This window comes from Sorex fumeus, unplaced genomic scaffold (genome assembly GCF_029834395.1).
Source record: "Sorex fumeus unplaced genomic scaffold, SorFum_2.1 ptg000193l, whole genome shotgun sequence".
Taxonomy (NCBI): domain Eukaryota; kingdom Metazoa; phylum Chordata; class Mammalia; order Eulipotyphla; family Soricidae; genus Sorex; species Sorex fumeus.
In genome coordinates, this window is record NW_026606250.1 from 1384829 (window position 1) to 1402860 (window position 18032).

The 18032-nt window shown below is 71.1% G+C and overlaps 3 protein-coding genes across 3 annotated transcripts; 1 reads left to right on the plus strand and 2 right to left on the minus strand.

Moving 5' to 3' along the window:
* The first annotated feature begins 7646 nt into the window (after positions 1-7646).
* Positions 7647-8500, plus strand: RPS21 (ribosomal protein S21). Its single transcript, XM_056108079.1, has 5 exons — positions 7647-7729; positions 7891-7951; positions 8064-8199; positions 8301-8356; positions 8430-8500. The coding sequence occupies exons 2-5, from the start codon at positions 7902-7904 to the stop codon at positions 8437-8439; spliced, it is 252 nt and encodes an 83-aa protein (XP_055964054.1). The 5' UTR covers positions 7647-7729; positions 7891-7901; the 3' UTR covers positions 8440-8500.
* Positions 8501-8753: 253 nt separating this feature from the next.
* Positions 8754-12069, minus strand: CABLES2 (Cdk5 and Abl enzyme substrate 2). Its single transcript, XM_056108081.1, has 10 exons — positions 11657-12069; positions 11124-11195; positions 10941-11033; positions 10549-10626; positions 10368-10476; positions 10108-10273; positions 9841-9944; positions 9647-9753; positions 9266-9470; positions 8754-9185 (listed from the first exon to the last, which is right to left on the minus strand). The coding sequence occupies exons 1-10, from the start codon at positions 12067-12069 to the stop codon at positions 9045-9047; spliced, it is 1488 nt and encodes a 495-aa protein (XP_055964056.1). The 3' UTR covers positions 8754-9044.
* Positions 12070-13980: 1911 nt separating this feature from the next.
* Positions 13981-17548, minus strand: RBBP8NL (RBBP8 N-terminal like). Its single transcript, XM_056108132.1, has 13 exons — positions 17488-17548; positions 17084-17126; positions 16898-16993; positions 16226-16338; positions 15956-16028; positions 15714-15862; positions 15581-15666; positions 15400-15509; positions 14753-15293; positions 14553-14574; positions 14306-14367; positions 14137-14239; positions 13981-14060 (listed from the first exon to the last, which is right to left on the minus strand). Exons 1-13 carry the CDS (start codon positions 17546-17548, stop codon positions 13981-13983), a joined length of 1539 nt encoding a protein of 512 aa, XP_055964107.1.
* Positions 17549-18032: the final 484 nt, after the last annotated feature.

Sequence of the window (18032 nt, forward strand, 5' to 3'; positions counted from 1 at the left end):
CCCTGGCACTGTGGAGGGCTGTGTGGGGGCCCCCTACCTCCATCTCCCCCCTGAGCCCAGTCCTGGGGGAGCAGCCTCAGGGGAAGGACCTGGGACCCCCAAATGTCTGTGACCATATCTGGGAGTCCGAGGCGAGGGCCTGGCGGCTGGACTCTCCCGGGCCCCCTCGCACCCCTCCTTTCTGACCCACGGGGTCCCCAGCCCCAGCTGTGCTGTGGGAGCTGGCGGGGACCCTGTGCGGGCGCTGGGCCAGGCCCCCTCCCCCCAGCCCAGCCCCTCCCGCCTCTGTCCCTGGGGGCCGGCCAGGCTGGTTCCCAGGGGCTGGCGGAGCCGAGTCCAGGAGGTGCCCACCGCTGCCTTATATGGCCAGAGCCTGGCAGCGGGGGCTGGGAGCCAGCACGACCAGAGCCCGGGTCCTCGTCCTGCGCGGGGCCTGTCCCGGCCAGAGCCCCTGGCCAGCACTGGGACCCCGGGCTGCCCAGGGCCCCGCCTCATCTCTGCACTGGCTGGCAGTGATGGCCGAGGGGTGGCTGTGGCCCCTCCTGGCTCTGCCGCTGTGGCCGCTGTGGCCGCCCCGACCCTGTGGGCCTCTGCCTCTGCCCGTCTCTCTGTCTTCCTCTATCTCCAACTGTCTCCTTCGGCCTCTGCCTGTCTCTCTCTCTCTGTCTCTCTGCCTCTCTCTGCCTGTCTTTCTCTGTCTGTCTCTCTGTCTCTGTCTCCCTCTGTCTCTGGCTGCCTCTCTGTCTCCGCCTGTCTCTGTCTCTCTGTCTCTCTGTCTCCACCTATCTGTCTCTCTGCCTCTCTGTCTCCCTTGGTCTCTGCCTGCCTCTGCCTCTCTCTGTCTCCCTCTGTCTCTGCCTGTCTCTGTCTCTCCATCTGTCTCTTTCGAGATGCCCTCCGCTTTCCACCCTTCTGGGTCTCTGCTTCTTTGCTGCTTCTCCTGGCCCTCAGGGCGCTCCAGATGCTCCAGGCAGTACCCGAGACCAACCCCAGGATGCTCACACGCCAAGTAGCTGCTTCCGGGTCCTGCCCTGCCCCTCCCCAGCCTGCCTGTGCCCTGGGCCGAGTCTGACTCAGAGTGGCCTCCTGCGGGCGGGCGTCTGGGAGAATTTGTTTAGGATGAGCCCCAGTGGGCGAGTCTGGACGGGCCCCCCAGAGAGCGGGTCTGGGCGGGCCCCCCAGAAAGGGTCTGGAGGGCCCGGTGGAGAGATGGGGGACCCAGTGGGGGGGTCTGGAGGGGCCCAGTGAGGGAGTCGGGGGACCCAGTGGGAGGGCCTGCAGGGGTCAGTGGGGGGGTCTGGAGGGCCCAGTGGGGGGGTCGGGGGACCCAGTGGGAGGGTCTGGAGGGCCTGGTGTGGGGGTCAGGAGGACCCAGTTGGGGGGTTTTGGAGGGGTCCAGTTGGGGGGTCGGGGGACCCAGTGAGAGGGTCTGGAAGTCCCGGTGGGGGGTCTGGAGGGCCCGGTGGGGAGATGCGGGACCCAGTGGGGGGGGTCTGGAGGGTCCAGTGAGGGAATCGGGGGACCCAGTGGGAGGATCTGCAGGGGTCAGCGGGGGGTCTGGAGGGCCTGGTGGGGGGTCTGGAGGGCCCAGTGGGGAGATGGGGGACCCAGTGGGGGAGTCTGGAGGGGCCCGGTGGGGGGGTCAGGGGACCCAGTAGGAGGGTCTGCAGGGGTCAGTGGAGGGTCTGGAGGGCCCAGTGGGGGGGTCGGGGGACCCAGTGGGGGGGTCTGGAGGGTCCAGTGAGGGAATCGGGGGACCCAGTGGGAGGGTCTGCAGGGGTCAGCGGGGGGTCTGGAGGGCCCAATGGGGGGGTCGGGGGACCCAGTGGGAGGGTCTGGAGGGCCCAGTGGGGGGGCCTGGAGGGCCCAGTGACACTGGCTCACTGCCGCACAGGTCTGTCATTGTTGGGTCAGCCTTGGCAGGGGGTCTGGGGGCGCATGGGGCCCGGGGTTCTGGGCTGACAGTCCTGGAGTGGGAGACGCCCCAGGGCAGGTGCCTGGCTCTGGCCCCTGCCCCTGCGAAGGGAGCCCCCTGCTCTCCAGAGCGATGCAGACCCCCACAGACCCTCTGACTTGGGGCTCCTGCCCCTTCGCGTGCTGCACCCAGGGACACTCAGTCCTCCAGGGGGATGGAGGCTCAGGAGGCAGCTGGCCCTGAGGGGACACGGAGGGACCCCTTCCTGCCACATCCACCCCAGGAAAACGCGTGCCCTCTGAGCCCGGCCAGGCCGCCTTCCTCTGCGCCTCGTGCCAGCTGCCCCTCGTTGGCCCCTGGGCTCTCACGGCCCAGGACCACGCAGCCTCCTGGCACCCCGCACAGCCCGGCCTGCACCTCGGCCAGCGGGCAGCCGCTGGCCACCCCCTCACCCTGCCGGCCAGTGCTTGGGGCCCCCTTGGCCACCAGCTGTCCCCAGCTGTCCCCAGGAGATGAGTCTTTTGCTGGGGCTCAACTCCAAGGGGGACCTGGAAGGCGTCACTGGGCCTGAGGTTCCCACCGGCCTCCAGATGGGGTCATGACCCTGAGTCCCCCCCATAGGTGTCAACTCAGCAGGGGTCTGGGGGTTGTGCTGTGGGAAGGCTGAGTCACAGCACCCCCGACTCACGCCACCAGGCGCGTCCCCTGGGGGGCCCGCAGGAGAGCACCGCAGCGGGGGCGGGTGGAGAGGCCCCTGCCTGCCCGGGGTCCGCCCAGCTGGGCCCCCCGCTGCCCAGAGAGTGAGGCCGCTGCGTGTCCCAACCTCCAGGAAGCCGCCCGCGCCGAGATGCTTCCGCGGGAATGTAAACAGACACCAAGGCCTGCGAGGCCGTGCCAGGTTCCAGGGGCCGCCGCACTCGGGCGCCCAACGCCTCTGGACTCTGCCCTCAGGGGGTCCTCCCTGAAGGGTCCCGGGGACCATGACCCCAGGGTGACCCTTGACCTCCCCTGCTGGGTGATGCACGTCAGGCACCCATGGCCCCCTCCTGTCCCCTGCCTGGGTACCCCGCGCGCTCCTGGCTGGGCTTACCCGCCTGAGGTTACCCAGTGCCCTGGGAGATGAACCGATTCCCTGCCCCCCCAGTGCCCGCCGCCCCACCCCACCGGCCCACCCAGAGCTGCCGCCCAGGGTGAGGAGTAGGACGAGGCTGGGGGCCGGGGTGGGGGCGGCGCCGTCTGGAATCTCCGGCCCTCCTGGCAGGCCACGCCTCCGCGGGCTGCCTTCGGGGAAGTGGCGAGACCAGGCCCCTCACGAGCCCCCACAAGGCCTCCTTGGCGTCACCCCAGAACCCCCGTCAGGCCTGGAAGCCCGCCAGGCTCCTCCCTGTCGGGTCTGTGCAGGGGGACGCCCGCCCCCGCCCCCCCAGCAGGTGCCGGCCCAGGCAGGGCACTGGAAACTTCCTTCCGGGGCAGCGGTGGCTCCGCGGGTGGGCTCTTCCCAGCTCTGTGGGGGTTGCTGAGTAGCTTCTTTTTCTGTTGTTTGTTTGGGGGCTACACCTGGCGGTGCTCAGGGCTGACTCCTGGATCTGCACTCGGGGTGGCACTCTCGGGGACCGTAGGGGGCTCCGGGGTCAAGCCCGGGCCACCTGGGCTGCCTCTCCGAATTCCCTTCTGGACAGAGTCAGGCTGGAAGCTGGGACCCTCCGCATGGAGCCTCCCGCGGGGCCACAGCCCCACGCTGCCTCCCCAGCCCCGTCTGCTCTGGAGCACTGTGAGCCGAGCCGCAGGCCCGAGGCTGTGGACGGTGCTGTTTCTCCTGCCTGGGCACCTGCTCCCCAAGACTGGAGCGTGGAAACTGGACCAGCGGCAGGGACAGCCACTGCTTCCTGGGGTGCACAGAGGAGGGGGCACGGGGCAGGGAGAGGAGCCGTTCCTGGGGTCAGGGGTCGGGCCCCAGGGGCAGCCGCCTCACATCTCCCCTGAGCTGGGGAGCTGGGGCTGCTTTGGGCTCCAGCGGTGGTCTCGGGGCATCCCGGGACAATCCGGCTGGCTGGAAGTGCCTCCTTCCTGGTCCCTCTGCAGGAGGGGGCCCAGGGACGAGGTGGCACCGACCCCCGGGCAGCCCAGTGCATCTTGCACCAAGAGAGACTGAGTCACATTAAACACGTAGGGGAGCGTGAGGGAACGTAGCTCAGTGGTCATCGCTCCCTTGGCTCTTCGTGGCCCCCACAACCCCTCCACATGGGGGTCGCGCCTGCCTCCGTCCCACAGAGAGGGGGTGGTCCCCACAACCCCGAGAAGCACCATGAGAACAGAGGCCAACGTGGGCAGGTCAGCCTGACCGGCCGCTCACCCCAGGGCCCTGCCCCCTCCGGAAGGACGGGTTCCTTGCTCTGGGCTGACCCTGGCCGCGCACAGTGCACCAGCCCAGGGACAGCACTCTGCGAGGAGGGGGCTCTCCTGGGACTGGCCGCTCGGGACGGAACCCCAGGGGCCTGCCTGTGCGGTGGGCCCCGGAGACAGCAATCTGCAGTGGGCAGCGCTGCTGGCTGGGGACTTAGGCAGCTGACCTGTGACCTGTGACCTGTGCAGTGTCGGGGTCCCACTGCTGAGCCACCTGGGCCACAGCAGGACAGTCCTGAGTGGGCGGTGGGGAGTGGGTGGTCAGTGCCTCCCTGCAGAGCCCTCCTGCCCCTTGCGGGAGGTCCCGCTCCGCCGAGTAGGGCGGGGGGCCGCAAGAGGCTCGTCCTGGGGCTGACCCTCAGGGGTGGCAGGGGGTATGAACTTGGGGGGCCTTGATGGGGCTGGCTGTTACTCCTGGGGTGCCCAGCCTCTGCCGTGGAGAATGGGTGCTGCCCCACTGCCCCCCCCCCCCCCCGCCTTGGCTCCCCCCTGACCCAGATGGGCCTCAGAGAAGCTCAGAGGGAGGCCCGCGCCCTGGGCTGTCTGCAGGCCGGCGCGGCTCTCGGGCGCCCCTTAGCGGTCACCAGCAAGAGGTGGGGCCAGCCTGTGCCAAAGCCCGGCACCGCGTGTCCGCCTGCCTGTTTCCCGACTCTCTGGGGCTTGCGGAGGCCTTGGGTCCATTCAGAGCTCAGTTTGTTTGGGGCCACAGCAGGCTGTGCTGGGGTCACTCCAGGTGGGCACAGGGACTCTCCGGGGTGCTGGGGACCGAGCCCAGGGGAGCAAGGCGAGCGCCCGCCCCTGGCACTCTTGCTCTGGCCCAGGATTCCAGTTTCTCTTTCTCCTTTCTTATCTGGGGGCTCCAAGCAGCGCCTGGGGCCACTCCCAGTGCTCCCGCCTGGCTGAGTGCCAGTTTAGGGTCAAAGGTGGGGCCCCCACAGGTGCTCCATGTGGCTGCGCCTCTGAGAAACCTTCCTGGTTCCCCCTTATTTCACTGTCGGAGGCCACATGCCCTGGAGCCCTGCAGTCCAGGGGCAGGTCACACCCGTCCTCTCTCTGGCAGTCTTGGGGGTCGCGCTGAATGCCTTGTGTCTGCAGCCAGCTCACTTGGCCAGCACGATGCTGCGGCCACGGTGCACACAGTCCTCCCACCGTCCCACCCACCGGCCCTCCCACTCTGGGCTGTGGTCAGCGCAGATTAACCTGGGGCCGCCCAAGGGATGCTCAGAGATCCGGTCACTCAGGCAATGGCAGGCAGGTCAGAGTGAGAAGGTGGTCTGTGCCAGGGTGGAGCCGCCCCGACAGCATCCAAGGAACCGCACGGCCAGGGGAAGGGACAGGGTCGGCTGCACGCGAGGCCTCAGCTCTGCGCCAGGCTCCTGGACCCACAAACTAGACCGATTGCAAGGCAGGCCCATCACTGTCCTTCAGCCCCGCAGCCTCCGCTCCCACCGAGATGTCCTTAGACACCAAGCAGAAACCAAACACTGCCAAAAGCACGCGGTCAGATCAGCTCCACGGCTGTGCTCCCCAGGGCTCCCTCACTCTGCTGTGCTCCCCAGGGGACTGCTCCAGCCACAGAGGTCGCAGGCCTTTATTCCAGCTGCTGGGCTGACTGGGAATTGTGCCCTGGCTGTAGTGTGACCAGAACCTGCAGCACCAAGGATCTCGAGACAGCAGGGCCTCCAGAGACAAGCAGGAGGCAGGCATGGTCCTGCTGCAAGCCGGGAGTGGTCGCCCCCTCAGACTGTGGTCGGGGTGTGGGGATCCTGGTGGGGGTGGCCCACCCAGCGCTTGAAGACTGACGCTGCAACCATCTTCCTCACCTTTCTTTCATTGGGAGTTCTGCTGCCACCATCCTAGTCCCGTTTCTTCTAATTTTTTTTTCTTTTCGGGTCGCACCCAGCAATGCTTATGGGTTATTGCTGGCTCTGCACTCAGGAATAACTCCTGGCCGTGCTTGGGGGATCATATGGGATCTGGGGACCACGTCCAAGACAAATGTCCTATCTGCTGTACTATCACTCAGCCCCTTGGTTTTTTTTTTTTCTTTTTGGGTCACACCTGGCGATGCACAGGCGTAACTCCTGGCTCTGCGCTCAGGAGTTACTCCTGGCAGTGCTCAGGGGACCATATGGGATGCTGGGAATCGAACCCGGGTTGGCCGCGTGCAAAGCAAACGCCCCACCGGCTGTGCTATCTCTCCAGCCCCAGCCCCTTGTTTTTGAAACTTTTGGGCCACACCCTGTGGTGCTCAGGGCTTCCTCCTGTCTCTGCACTCAGGGATTACTCCTGGTGAGCTCTGGGGACCATAAGGGACACTGGCGATGGAGCCCAGGTCGGCGGTAGGTAAGGCCAGAGCCCGACCTGCAGTGCTGTCTCTCAGGGTACTTGGAGCGACCTTGTACCTGCGTCTCGTAAACTTCACGGTTGTTATCATATTTGGGAGAATTGGGCCATTCACTTTCTTCTCCCCTCCAGCCCCGTCCAATCTCCTACGGTGGGCAATTTGAAGTGATCCTGAGATCTTTCATCTCATAGTTGCTTCCTAGAAATATTTTTGGTGCCTGAGCTCAAACCCATGACCTCGTCTGTGCAAAGCAGCTACTCTCCAGCCCCCAGGGAAGCTTTTCCCATCAAAAACCTTTGTTTTCTTGTTTCATTTGAGGTAGTTTCTAGTTCCTATTGTTAAATCTTTCACTGATCTTTTTTCTTCTCCAGGGTCTGACCTGCAATCCAACCAATGTATTTTCACCAGATCGTTTTCCTGATTTATGTGTCTACGCTTCTATCAAAACACTTGCGGAGGGGGCTGGAGCGGTAGTGCAGCGGGGAGGGCGTTGGCCTTGCATGCGGCCGACCCGGGTTCGATTCCCAGCATCCCATAGTGTCCCCTGAGCACCGCCAGGAGTAATTTCTGAGTGCAGAGCCAGGAGTAACCCCTGTGCCACACCGGGTGTGACCCAAAAAGAAAAAAATATTTGCTCAATCCCGGCCACCGGGGTGCCACGGGGGATGGAACCTGTACTAGGCATCCCTCAACAGTACTGGGCTCAAAAACACAAAACCTAGACTGTGGGTTCCGACGCAGCGAGCCCCTTCCTCTTTGCCCCTGCCCGATGCCGGGGCCCTGGGACACTGGCTGGGGAGCCTGAGCTTGGCTGAGAGCGGAGCCAGGACGGAGGGGCGGGGCCTCGGCCGAGGGCGGAGCCTGGACTGAGGGCGGAGCCTGAGAGGAGGGGCGTGGCCTCGGCTGGGGGCCGGAGCCTCGCGGGCAGCGCGGCTGGGCCTCTCTGCGCAGGCGCGCGCCAGGACCCGGAAGCAGTCGCTGGGGTCCCGCCCCCGCCCGCCAATATCGCAGCGCGGCCGCGCGGCGCTTCCTTTCTGCGCTCGAGCACGTCGCGGACGCACCAGGTGGGTCGCGCGGCCCCGGCGCGGGCCTGGGTCCGGGCCGCGGGCACCGGGCCGCGTGTTCCGGGCCGCGGGGTCGGGCCGGGGGCGCGGGCGGCGCGGGCGGCGCGGGGCGGCGCGGGGCGGGGGGCCGCGTGGGGCCGCTCACGCCGCGCCCGCCGCAGGCCCCGCCACCATGCAGAACGACGCCGGCGAGTTCGTGGACCTGTACGTGCCGCGGAAGTGGTGAGTGACCCCCGGCCGCCCCCTCGCCCGCGCCCCCCCCGCCCCGGCCGCCCCCTCGCCCGCGCCCCCCCGCCCCGGCCCCCCGCCGCGCCCTCACCCGCCCCTCCCCCAGCTCGGCCAGCAACCGCATCATCGGCGCCAAGGACCACGCGTCCATCCAGATGAACGTGGCCGAGGTGGACAAAGTCACCGGCAGGTTCAACGGGCAGTTTAAGACGTACGCCATCTGCGGGGCCATCCGCAGGATGGTGAGTGTCCGGCGGCCCCGGCCCACGTGCCCCGCGCACCCCCCACCCCCCCCGGGCGGCGCGTCCACGCTCACGCCCCCGCCCCCGCGTGGCTCTTGCAGGGCGAGTCCGACGATTCCATCCTCCGCCTGGCCAAGGCCGACAGCATCGTGTCCAAGTAAGCGCCCGGCCGGGGTGCGCCCCGCCCCCGCCCTCCGCCCCCGCCCCCTGACCGCCTCTTTCTGCCCCAGGAACTTCTGAGGGAGCCGCCCGGAGGGGACGGAGGGGACGTCCTTCGTGAATAAACGGCGCGAGCCCACCACCCCTGTGTCCTGTCTTGTGTGCCCCGGGGTGGCGGCGGATGCAGACACGGGCCCAAAGAACGAGTGTTTACTTCTACACGCAGGAATGTTCCCGAGAGCAGCCTGGCCACTGGCCCCAGGTGGCCGCTGGCCACTGGACATTCTCGTCCTGGTGCCGGCCTCCATGCAGACCGGCTGGGCAAGGGGAGGGGGCAGCGTGAATAGGAAAACTCGTCGGCTCCAAGGGCCAAGCTGTAAACCAGAGGGGGCCCAGGCCGTGCACCAGCCTCGGCCTGGGAGTTAAATAACCGGGCAGGGGGCTGGGGGGCCTGCGGGAGCCGGCCAGCTCCTGTTCCCTTAGTCCCGGGTTCGCAGGCGCGGGCTCCCGTGCTATTGCTTTGGGGTTGGCGGCTGGGCCCGGGTGCCCAGGACGGCCGCACAGTGACACGGCGTGGGCCCAGGCCACGGTCAGGCTGAGCTGCTTCCGGGGCTCTGCCCGGGCCAGCGGGCGTCCGTCCAGCAGGGGCGGGCGACGGGACGCCGAGGGGAGGCCGAGCCGCCGGGCTAGGACTGCTGGGTGAGGCGGCGGTAGTGAGGTAGGACCTGGGGCTCGGGGAGGTAGAGGGCCAGCTCCAAGGCCACCAGCACCGTGAACTCGAAGCTGATGAGGTCGCGGCGGTTGAAGCGAAACCTCTCCTCCAGCTTCTGCGGGCAGAGGGGGGACAGGGGGACGGGTGAGCGGCGGCCTTCGGGGGAGGCCGGGGCGGCCCGCGGCCCCCACTCACGTCGATGAGCTGCTTGACTTCGCTCTTGCGGAGGTCGCTGCTGATCTTGGCGGCCAGCAGCACGCAGGCGCCCGCGCAGAGCTTGCGGTTCTGCTTGTTGAGCTTGCCCTGCAGCACGAGCTTCTCGAAGTACACGTAGGCCATGGACACGGTCACCGGCTCCAGGCTGCACTCGGCCGAGAGGCTGCGCATCTCCCGCTTCAAGCTGGGGGCGGCCAGCCCTGCCTGAGAGAGGGGCCGGCCCCAGCCCCCCGGGAGGGCGGCGGCCCCTCGGGTCACACCACGGGGCCCTGGGCCAGTGTGCCGGGGCCCTGGGCCAGTGTGCCGGCAGGACAGCGGGGTCTGGCCCCGAGGGGCGGGGGGGGGAGGGGGCCGTCCTACCTCCGTATCTTGCTCAGGGTCAGCCGGACGTGCGGGAACTTCTCCCGGAAGGTCTCGTTCATGTCCTTCTTGAGGTCTGAGGGCTTCACGTACTCAATGACCGTGGTCTGCCACACACACAGACCAGAGGGGGTGACCCAGGGCCTCCGGGAAGGGGGCAGGCGGGCGGGCGGGGCGGGGGCGCGAGCACGGACCATGTAGGACGCGAAGATGAGCACACGCTTGTGCTTCCCGCACGGCCACTGGGGGTCGTCGAGGAGGTTGGGGTTGTACTCCAGTGTGTCCCCCGCATCGCTCCCTGTAAGTGGACAGTGCTGACCCTGGAGCCCCCAGGTCAGGGTGTAGGAAGGTATCCTGGTGGGCAGATCCTCGCCGGGTCCCCGGCCCGGCCAGCTGCGGGCACCCAAGTCTTTCCCAGGGGACCCCCCGCACCTCCCTGGGTGCAGCCACAGGCCACTGACCGAGTTCCGAGCTGGTGGGCACCACCTTGGTGGGGGCGGGCTTGCATCTTGGCGCAGGCAGAGCCCGGGGGACGCTGGGCCGTGGCGGGGGCAGCGGGATGTGGCCGTCAGTCTTCTGTGTCACCAGGGCATTGGTCGGGTACAGGAACCTGGCGTAGGACACGACCTGCAGAGGCAGGGCACGTGGCCCACCTGTCGGGCCGTGGGGGCGTCTGGGGGCTGCGGTGCCCGCCCCGGTGCCCTGCCCACCCGGCTCTTGCCTTCCCGTCGGCTCCCAGCTCCACTCCTTCCAGCTCAAACACCATCTCGGAGGCCACAGCCACGCCGCCCGACGGGTGCCGCTGCTTCTGACTGTCCGCCCGCAGGTCACTGCAGGACAGGGGGCTGCAGTTCCGCCCCTCGAGGAGGGGTGCCCCACCCCGCCTGCCCACTGGCCCGCACCTCACACGCAGGCCCTCTCCGTAGGGCAGGACCGAGAAGGCCGCACACAAGGACCGCCTGGCGCAGATGAGCACGATCCTGGGCCGGGACGAACTGACTCAGGACGGAGGCGCCACCTCCAGTGCTCAGAGAGGGGCCCCAGGAAGGCCAGGGCTTGGGGGACAGGTCGGGGGGCCTGTCCCCAGCCTGACCCCGCCAGCAGTGCCCTTCCTCCACAGGGGACGGTGGTTGGGGGCGCCCCTCCCCCGTTCCTGAGCGCCCAAGGGCCCCCGTGGGCACCAGGCAGGGCCCATCATGCCGGGACCTGCGGCCCTGACCCACGCTCGGGGCTTCCGCAGAGGATGGCCAGGGAGGGGGCTGGCGGGGGGCCTCGGCCGTGGCCCCTGTGGCACCTGCTGCTCCTGGTGTCGTACTGCCTCATGTTCTTGATGAAATGTGTCTTCTTCAGGCCTTTGTGCCTGGGCGAGCCCGAGCTGTGCTTGGTCCTGCAGGACGAGACGGTCACTCTTCCCTCCGGCCCGAGACCCTCTGCCCGGGACGGGCAGCCAGGGCGGAGCCCCCAGGGCGGTCGGTACCTTGGACCCGGGGCAGATCCCGGGGTGTCCTCCAGGAACTCGAGGGAGCAGCGCTGGGAAGCGACACGCCTCCTGCGGGGACGGGAGGGGGCCGGCTCAGACGGGTGGGGCCCAGGGGCCGGCCGGGCCGCCCCCGGGCAGGGTCTGGTGCTGCCCCCCAGCACGCGCTCTCCCGGCGGGCCCGGGCCCGCGGCTGTGGCTGGCCAGGCCAGAACGGCCACCGGCAGTGGAGGCGGCCGTACGGGCGACCACGGGGACACGGCGGTCGGGATGGGCCGGGAGCCGCTCCCCAGTGACCAGCGGCGGAGCGCGGGCATCCCGAGGGCAGGAGAGGGGCTCCAGGAGGCGGGTCGGGGGTGCCCAGCGGGGCGCCCGGGGGGGGGGCCCTCCGAGCGCAGCGGAGCCGAGCCCCACCGAGGGGCAGCAGCAGGGCCGGGCCGGGGTCTGTTCCTCGGCGGCTTTCCCGGAGCCTGGGGACCCGCAGCCCCGCGCCCCCCGCGCCCCCCGCCGGCCCCCCGACCCGGGGCACTCACCGCTGGCGCGGGCCGTCGGGGCCGGGGCCGGGGCCGGGCGCGGCGGGCGCGGGGCTCAGCGGGCCGGCGGGGGGCGCGGGCGGGCCGGCGGGCGGCGCGGGCGGCGCGGGGGGCGCGGGCGGCGGCGCGGGGCCGGGGGCCTCGGCGGGCGCGGCGGGCGCGAGGGGCGCGGGCGGCGCGGGCGGCGGCTTCTCCCCGCCGGGGCCCCGGCCCGGGGGGCGCCCGTCCAGGGAGATGTTGCTCAGGAAGAAGAGCGCGGCCTGGCGGCGCCGCGAGTCCCCGCGCCGGCGGGGCCCCGGCGCGGGCGGGCCGGGGGCGCGGGCGGCGGGGCCGGGGCCGGGGCCGGGGCCGGGGCCGGGGCCGGGGGCGCGGGCGGCGGGGCCCGGGGCTCCTCCCGCCGCGGCCGCGGCCATCCTCGCTCTGGGCCGCCCGCCCGCCGCCCGCGCATGCGCACGCGCCCGCCGCCCATTGGCCGCGGCGCGCCGACATGCAAATGAGGCGCCGGGGCGGCCGCCCATTGGCCCGCGCGGGCCGCCCGGCGGCTCCCCTGGGTCCTAGAGGCGGCCCGCCGCGCCCCCCGGGACCCGCGCGCCGCGCACCTGCTGGCCCCGGGTGCCGGGCCCTGGGCCGCGTGTCGGGCGCTCCGCGCGTTCGAGTCCCGCTCGGAAGCCTCGGGGCGCCGGCTCCGCAGCGCCGCCTCGGGGGAGGACCGGCCTCTGACCCGGCGTAGAGGCGTGCCCCTGGCGGGGGTGCAGGCCGCGGGGCGGGGAAGCTGGGCTCCCCCTCGCCCGCCCTCTCTCCCTCCGCGTCCCCAGCGGGCCCGGTTCCCTGCAGCGGCCGCTCGACCTCAGGGTGGGCTGGGGTGCAGGCAGTGGGGGGACAGCCTGTGGTGCTGCAAAGTCACCTGCGAAGTCCAGGTCCCCTCGCTCGCTCCTCAGCTCACAGTGCCCCGACCGACCTTGCGGAGGGGCTGGCGTCCCTTCCCCGCTCCCGGATGAGCCCCACGGGCTAGTGCGGCCAGTGCCAGCCGTGCCTGGTGGATCTGGCCTCAGCCCCCCACCCCCGCGGCCCGGCCCTAGGAAGAGCATCAGGAGGGGACGGGGTGAGGGGGTGGTGTGCTGCTCCCTGAGTGTGTGCACGCGTGCATGTGTGTGTGCGTGTTTGCATGTGTGTGTGCATGCATGTGCGTGTGGGGGCGTGCTGGCAGTTATAGGGGCCGTGCTGGCCACTTGACTGGGTTCTCAGCTTCTGGACTCGGGGTGCTGACTGTGCCCCAGAGGTCTGGAAAGGGAGGGGAGGGGCCCTCAGACCCAGCGGTGCTGTGAGGAGCTGGCCAGAGGAAGGCAGGGACTGGGCAGCGGAATGGTCGGGGAGGTGGAGGGGACACCTGGCCCCGGCTCAGTGCTGGCCTGTGTGCTGTGCCAAGGGGGCCTTGTGCATGTTGGGGGCTTCCCGTGTCCTGGGGGGCCGCTCTGGTGAGGAGCCAAGGTGTGAGGGCGTGAGAGGGAGCATGGCCTTGCGGGCTTCCGGGCGACCTGCCACAGGCCCCTGGCTGTCGGGGGACACGCACATTCCAAGCCCAGCCGCCTGTCAGTAGTTTTGGTTTATTCATTCCAGAAGGGTCTGGCACCGGGGGAGGGGGTCTCGCACCCCTCCCTCTGGGCCTCAGTTTCTCTGTGCTCTGGGCCCCTCCTGCCCTGCCCCCGGCCCCGTCTGTCTCCCCCGCACCCTGAAGCTGCAGGCAGACAGAATGGCCCGTCTCTGGCAGCAGGTGGGGCTCAGGTGCCGCCCTGTCCTGGGAGCCCCGGTTCACGCCCAGGAGGCCTCAGCCCTCCGGGGTGCTGGGACGCCCCTCCTGCACCCGGCGAGCCTCTGGTGCTGGGGGGCCTCCGATCCCGCTGGCGCTCTGCCCCGGGTGCCCCTCAGCTCTGCCCGGGCCTGCTGGGCTGCAGCCTTGCCCTTGCTGGACCCCCCGAGCTGTCCGAGGCCAGTGCAGGAGGCCCGGCTCACCCCCACTCAGAACTGCCTCTGGAGGCCCCTGCCCAGCTGGGGGCCGCCACTGACCGCTGACCCTGCAGGGCTCTCCCGGGGCCCCGGAGCCGCCTGCTTCTGGGCCTCCACTAGGGGGCGCCCGAGCCCGCGCGGAGCTGGGGCGGGGAGGGCCAGCAGGGCAGTCCGGCAGCAGGGGGGGGTGTGGGGTCCGGGAGGCGGGAGGCGGGGAGGTCAGCCCGGGAACCGGCCCTCCCGCCGTGCAGTGGCTGCGCCTGGCACTCGCTGCCGTGGTCCGGCGTGGCGCTGTGCACGGGCGTGTCTGTGCCCGCTGCCTAGGTCTGCCCCGAGGGGCTGCTGGCACCGCCCAGCGGGGACTCGCCGGGGGTCTGGCCCAGGGCTGGCTTCTTGGAGGCTGCAGGGAGGGAGAGCATGGGGTCAGCCCCGCCTGCCCCTTTACGGCCCCCCACCCCACCCCGGGCTGCTCCCACCTTCACCCCAGGCTTCCGAGCTCCGCTTCCTCTTGGGGGCCGGCCCTGCCCCGAGGTCCTCGCTTACAAGCCGGGACGCCTCTGAGGTCTCCTTGGTGTCCCCCTGGGCAGAAGGGGGGGTCAGGCCCCGTCTGCGGGGGCCTCCCGGAGGGTGTGGCTGAGGACCCACCTCACAGCCCGGGGTCTCCGGCTCCTGCTGCTCCGACCTCAGCCGCAGTCCCTCGCCGTGTTCTGGAAGGTGCGGGCAGGGCCGTGTCAGCCCGGTGGGCCTGGGGACAGCCGGGCGCGGGGGAAACCGAGGCCGCAGCAGCTGACTGACGTCTCCTGCACAGCCGGCCCCAGGGCCCTCGCCGGGGCTCTCCCGCCCTGGGCAGCCCCCCGTGGCCCCCCACGGCGGCCCCTTCCTTTCTCCTCACCTGCGGGGAGGGCCTGGGGCCTCTGCGGACAGTGGGGGGCTCTCAGCCGGCCTCTGGCCTCCTCCCCCGGCACGCCTGGGGAGGGCTGGCTCCGGGGGGACCCCCAGAGGGGACGCGGGGTCTCCTAGAGCAAGGCAGCGCCCTGAGTGCGCTGGGGGAGGCCCCAGACCCCGGCCCCGTGGGGGCTGACCGGGGCTTACCTGGGGGGCGTCCTCCCTCTGGACCCCCGGCTGCCCGGGTGCCTCGGCTCCCAGGGGGGGCTTGGGGCTGGCAGTCGGGGTGCTGGCGGGCTTGGGGGTGCCCCGGCCCCGGTCCCGGCCCCACTCGGAAAGGTCTAGGGGCTTGTCCGGGAGCCAGTCTCCTGCGGCCGAGGTCTCCTTCCGCGGGGGGCTGTCGGGCCGGGGGGGCCGGGGGGGCGGGCCCTCGCCCTCGGGGCCCTCGGAGTCAGACCCGGCTGCTGGGGAGGGGGGCGTCTGTGCTGGCGTGGGGAGTCGTCGGGGCCTGGGCGCACCCACCAGCCCCCGTGCCCGCAGCTGCCGGGCCAGGAGCAGCTGCAGGGCCCCCTCCAGCTGCGGGCTCGTGGGGGGCCCGGGGGTCTCCTCCCAGGCCTCTTCTGCCCCTGCCTTGGGGCCCGGCGGGCTGTGCAGGCGCAGGGCCAGGTGAGGGGCCAGGAGGCACAGGTGGCCGGCCCGCCGGGGACAGGTCAGGGACGCGGAGGCCCCAGCGGGAGGCTGCAGGAGGCTGTGGGGTGGGGGCACCCGTCACTCCCTCGCCAGGAGGCCCCAGGCGGGGAGGACACAGCCCGCCCCGCCCCCCGCGCCCTCCCCAGTCTGGACGGGCCCCTCACCTGTCTGCTGGGGGGCTGGGTGGGCCGCTGCAGGCGGGCCGGGGGGCCCAGGGCCCGGGGCGCACCACGGCGATGGTCCCGTGCAGCTGGTTGGAGATGCGCTGGGGGCTCTGCGGGCAGGGGGTCAGCTGGGGTGACCTGGGCAGGTGGCCCTGCCGGCAGAGCCCTGGGGCGCACTCACCATGTCTGAGGGCCAGGGCGGCTCAGGGCCGCTGCCCCCTGGCGAGGTCCTGGATCCTGGGGACACCTGATACCCCACGGGCTTCTCTGGGGGGGGAGGCGGGGTCAGTGCCGTGGCCTGGGGCGCCTCCAGCCCCCCTTCCCTCCGACCCCACCTGGGTGCTCGTCCTGCGCCTCCGCGGGGACCCTGGCCGGCGTCTCGGCCCCCGTCTTCCAGGTGCCAGGGGAGGACGGGGACGGGGGGCTGGAGGTGCCGGCCCTGCTGGGGGGCCGCGGCCTGTCCCTGGGGAGGCGGGGGGCGGGGTTCTCGGTCAGCACTGGGGCGGCCGCTGCTGCCCGAGGGTTCAGTGGGTCGCACCCACCCGTCGGCGCTCACCCCGGGCCCCGCAGCCGCTTCACCTCCTTCTTCAGGCCGTTGTTCTCCTCCTGCAGCCGACTCATCTCGTTGGCTGCGAGAGGCCAGGGTTAGCGGCAGGGTGGGCAGGGACCCGGCCGAGACCCCGGGTGTCGCCCAGGGGCAGCCAGGCGGGGACGGGTGGGGGCCAGCTTGGCTGCTCCCGCCCCCCAGCAAGGGCCCGTCCCTTCGCGGCGCACGCGGCCACCTGGCCCACGCGTGCCGCCTCCCGGGTCCGAGCCGGGGACTCACTGAGGATGAAGACGTGCTGCAGACTCTGCAGGAGGGACCCCTCGAACTCGCGCTGCTTCTTCCTGGCCAGCTCCTGCGTCACCACACAGCGGTCACAGAGGCCAGCCCGCAGCCTGCAGGGGGGGGCGCTCAGATTCCGCCACGGGCACGCGGCCCTTCGCCCAGGGGGCCGTGCTCTGCACCCGCCTGCCCCCTGCATGCTCCAGCCCCGCGCTGCCCGCCCCACGCACCCCGCCCCGCCCCCTCAGCCCTGCCCGCACCCGCCTCCCTCCTGCACCCAGCCCCCCATCCCATCACGGCCTTCAGCCCCCCACGCCCCACACCGCGCCCGCCCACCCCGGCCCCGCCCCGCGCACCTCTCCTCCAGCGCCCGCCCCGCCCGCCCGCCCTCCAGCCCCGCCCCCACCTGCCCTAGCCCCGCCCACCTGCCCTAGCCCCGCCCACCTGTCATCCAGCCCCGCCCCCACCTGCCCTAGCCCCGCCCACCTGACAACCAGTCACGCCTCCACCTGCCCGCCAGCGCCCCTGCCCTCCAGCCACGCCCACCCGCCCTCCAGCCACACCCACCTGCCCTCCAGCCCCACCCACCTACCCTCCAGGCCCGCCCAACCGCCCTCCAGCCACGCCCACCTGCCCTCCAGCCCCGCCCACCCGCCCTCCAGCCCCGCCCACCTGTTCTCCAGCGCCCGCACATTCTCCTTCAGCGCCCTCTGCTGCTCCCGCAGCTGCTGGTTCTTGGCGCTCAGCTCCTCTGCCCTCTGGGCGTCCCTGCGGGGTGTGGGGGGGGGGAGTGGGTGGCCGCTCGCTCCCCAGGACCCCTCTTCTCTGGCCCGCCTCCACCCTCCCTGCCCCATGCACCTGCACCGCTCTGCGTTCAGCTCCAGGAGTTTGCTCTGCAGGCCTGGGGGCGGGGGACAGACACGTGGACAAGACACCTCTCACGCCCACCCCTCCACGGCCCAGTGGCTGTCCTCTGCCTGGTGTCTGCCCCGAGGTCCTGGGGTCATGGAGAGGGAGGCCCTGGCACGGTCCGGGCAGGGTTCGGGGCTCCCGGGCGGCAGACTGGTCTGGGGACACCGGGGCCTGACCCTGGTCTGAGTGTCGGGTGACTTGGCTGAGCCGGGGGCACTGCCCGGCGGTATGGGTCCAGTAGCCCCGGCAGCAGCGTGCGGCCACCCGGACTCCGCCCAGGCTGGGCTCTGGGCCCCCAGTCGGCCCGGACAGGACAGGAGGGGACGGGCTGCCGCGGCGCCCACACTCACCCAGCACCTCCGTCTCGTGGATGTCCCGGAGTCTGTTCAGAGACTCAATGAAGCTCTCCATGGTGCAGACCCGGCTGGACACGTCTGCAGCCCCGCAGCCTCACCGGCCTGTGGGCAGCGGGTGCGGTTTCAGGCAGGGAGCAGCCGGACCCGGGCCCATTCAGAGTGGGCCCTTCTCTGCCGCGTCCTCCCCAGCCATGGCCTGGCCCTTCCCAGACTCACGGCACACAAAAGGGTTCACGTGGGTGGGCCCAACACACAGATGCACACAACACACACGTGCTCACACCCCAGGGGCTCGGGAGTGGCCAGAGCCCTGAGCCCAGCCCCACCGATGTCACCAGGGGCCTGGCCACACCACCCTGCCGCCTGGCTCGGGCTGCGGTGGACACGGACGGGCAGTGAGTCCCAGGGTCCAGACCAGATCTCTGCCAGGCCCTTGAACTCCTGGTGTCTTGGGGCTCGCTCCAGCAGGGCCCCTCCAGACATGAAGGAGGTTGTGTTCCTCAGAGCACTGTGGGTGTGTGTGAGGGCACTGTGAGTGT

Coding starts and splice junctions, on each gene's coding strand:
- CABLES2 (XM_056108081.1), bottom strand. CDS start 12,069: ATGGCCGCGGCCGCGGCGGGAGGAGCCCCGGGCCCCGCCGCCCGCGCC. Junction 10,627..10,940: donor TACGACACCAGGAGCAGCAG/GTGCCACAGGGG, acceptor GTCCCGGCCCAG/GATCGTGCTCATCTGCGCCA. Junction 10,477..10,548: donor GGAGAGGGCCTGCGTGTGAG/GTGCGGGCCAGT, acceptor CCTGTCCTGCAG/TGACCTGCGGGCGGACAGTC.
- RBBP8NL (XM_056108132.1), bottom strand. CDS start 17,548: ATGGAGAGCTTCATTGAGTCTCTGAACAGACTCCGGGACATCCACGAG. Junction 17,127..17,487: donor CCACGAGACGGAGGTGCTGG/GTGAGTGTGGGC, acceptor CCCCGCCCCCAG/GCCTGCAGAGCAAACTCCTG. Junction 15,667..15,713: donor TGGGGTCGGAGGGAAGGGGG/GCTGGAGGCGCC, acceptor CTCCCCCCCCAG/AGAAGCCCGTGGGGTATCAG.
- RPS21 (XM_056108079.1), top strand. CDS start 7,902: ATGCAGAACGACGCCGGCGAGTTCGTGGACCTGTACGTGCCGCGGAAG. Junction 7,952..8,063: donor CTGTACGTGCCGCGGAAGTG/GTGAGTGACCCC, acceptor CCCCTCCCCCAG/CTCGGCCAGCAACCGCATCA. Junction 8,200..8,300: donor GCGGGGCCATCCGCAGGATG/GTGAGTGTCCGG, acceptor TGGCTCTTGCAG/GGCGAGTCCGACGATTCCAT.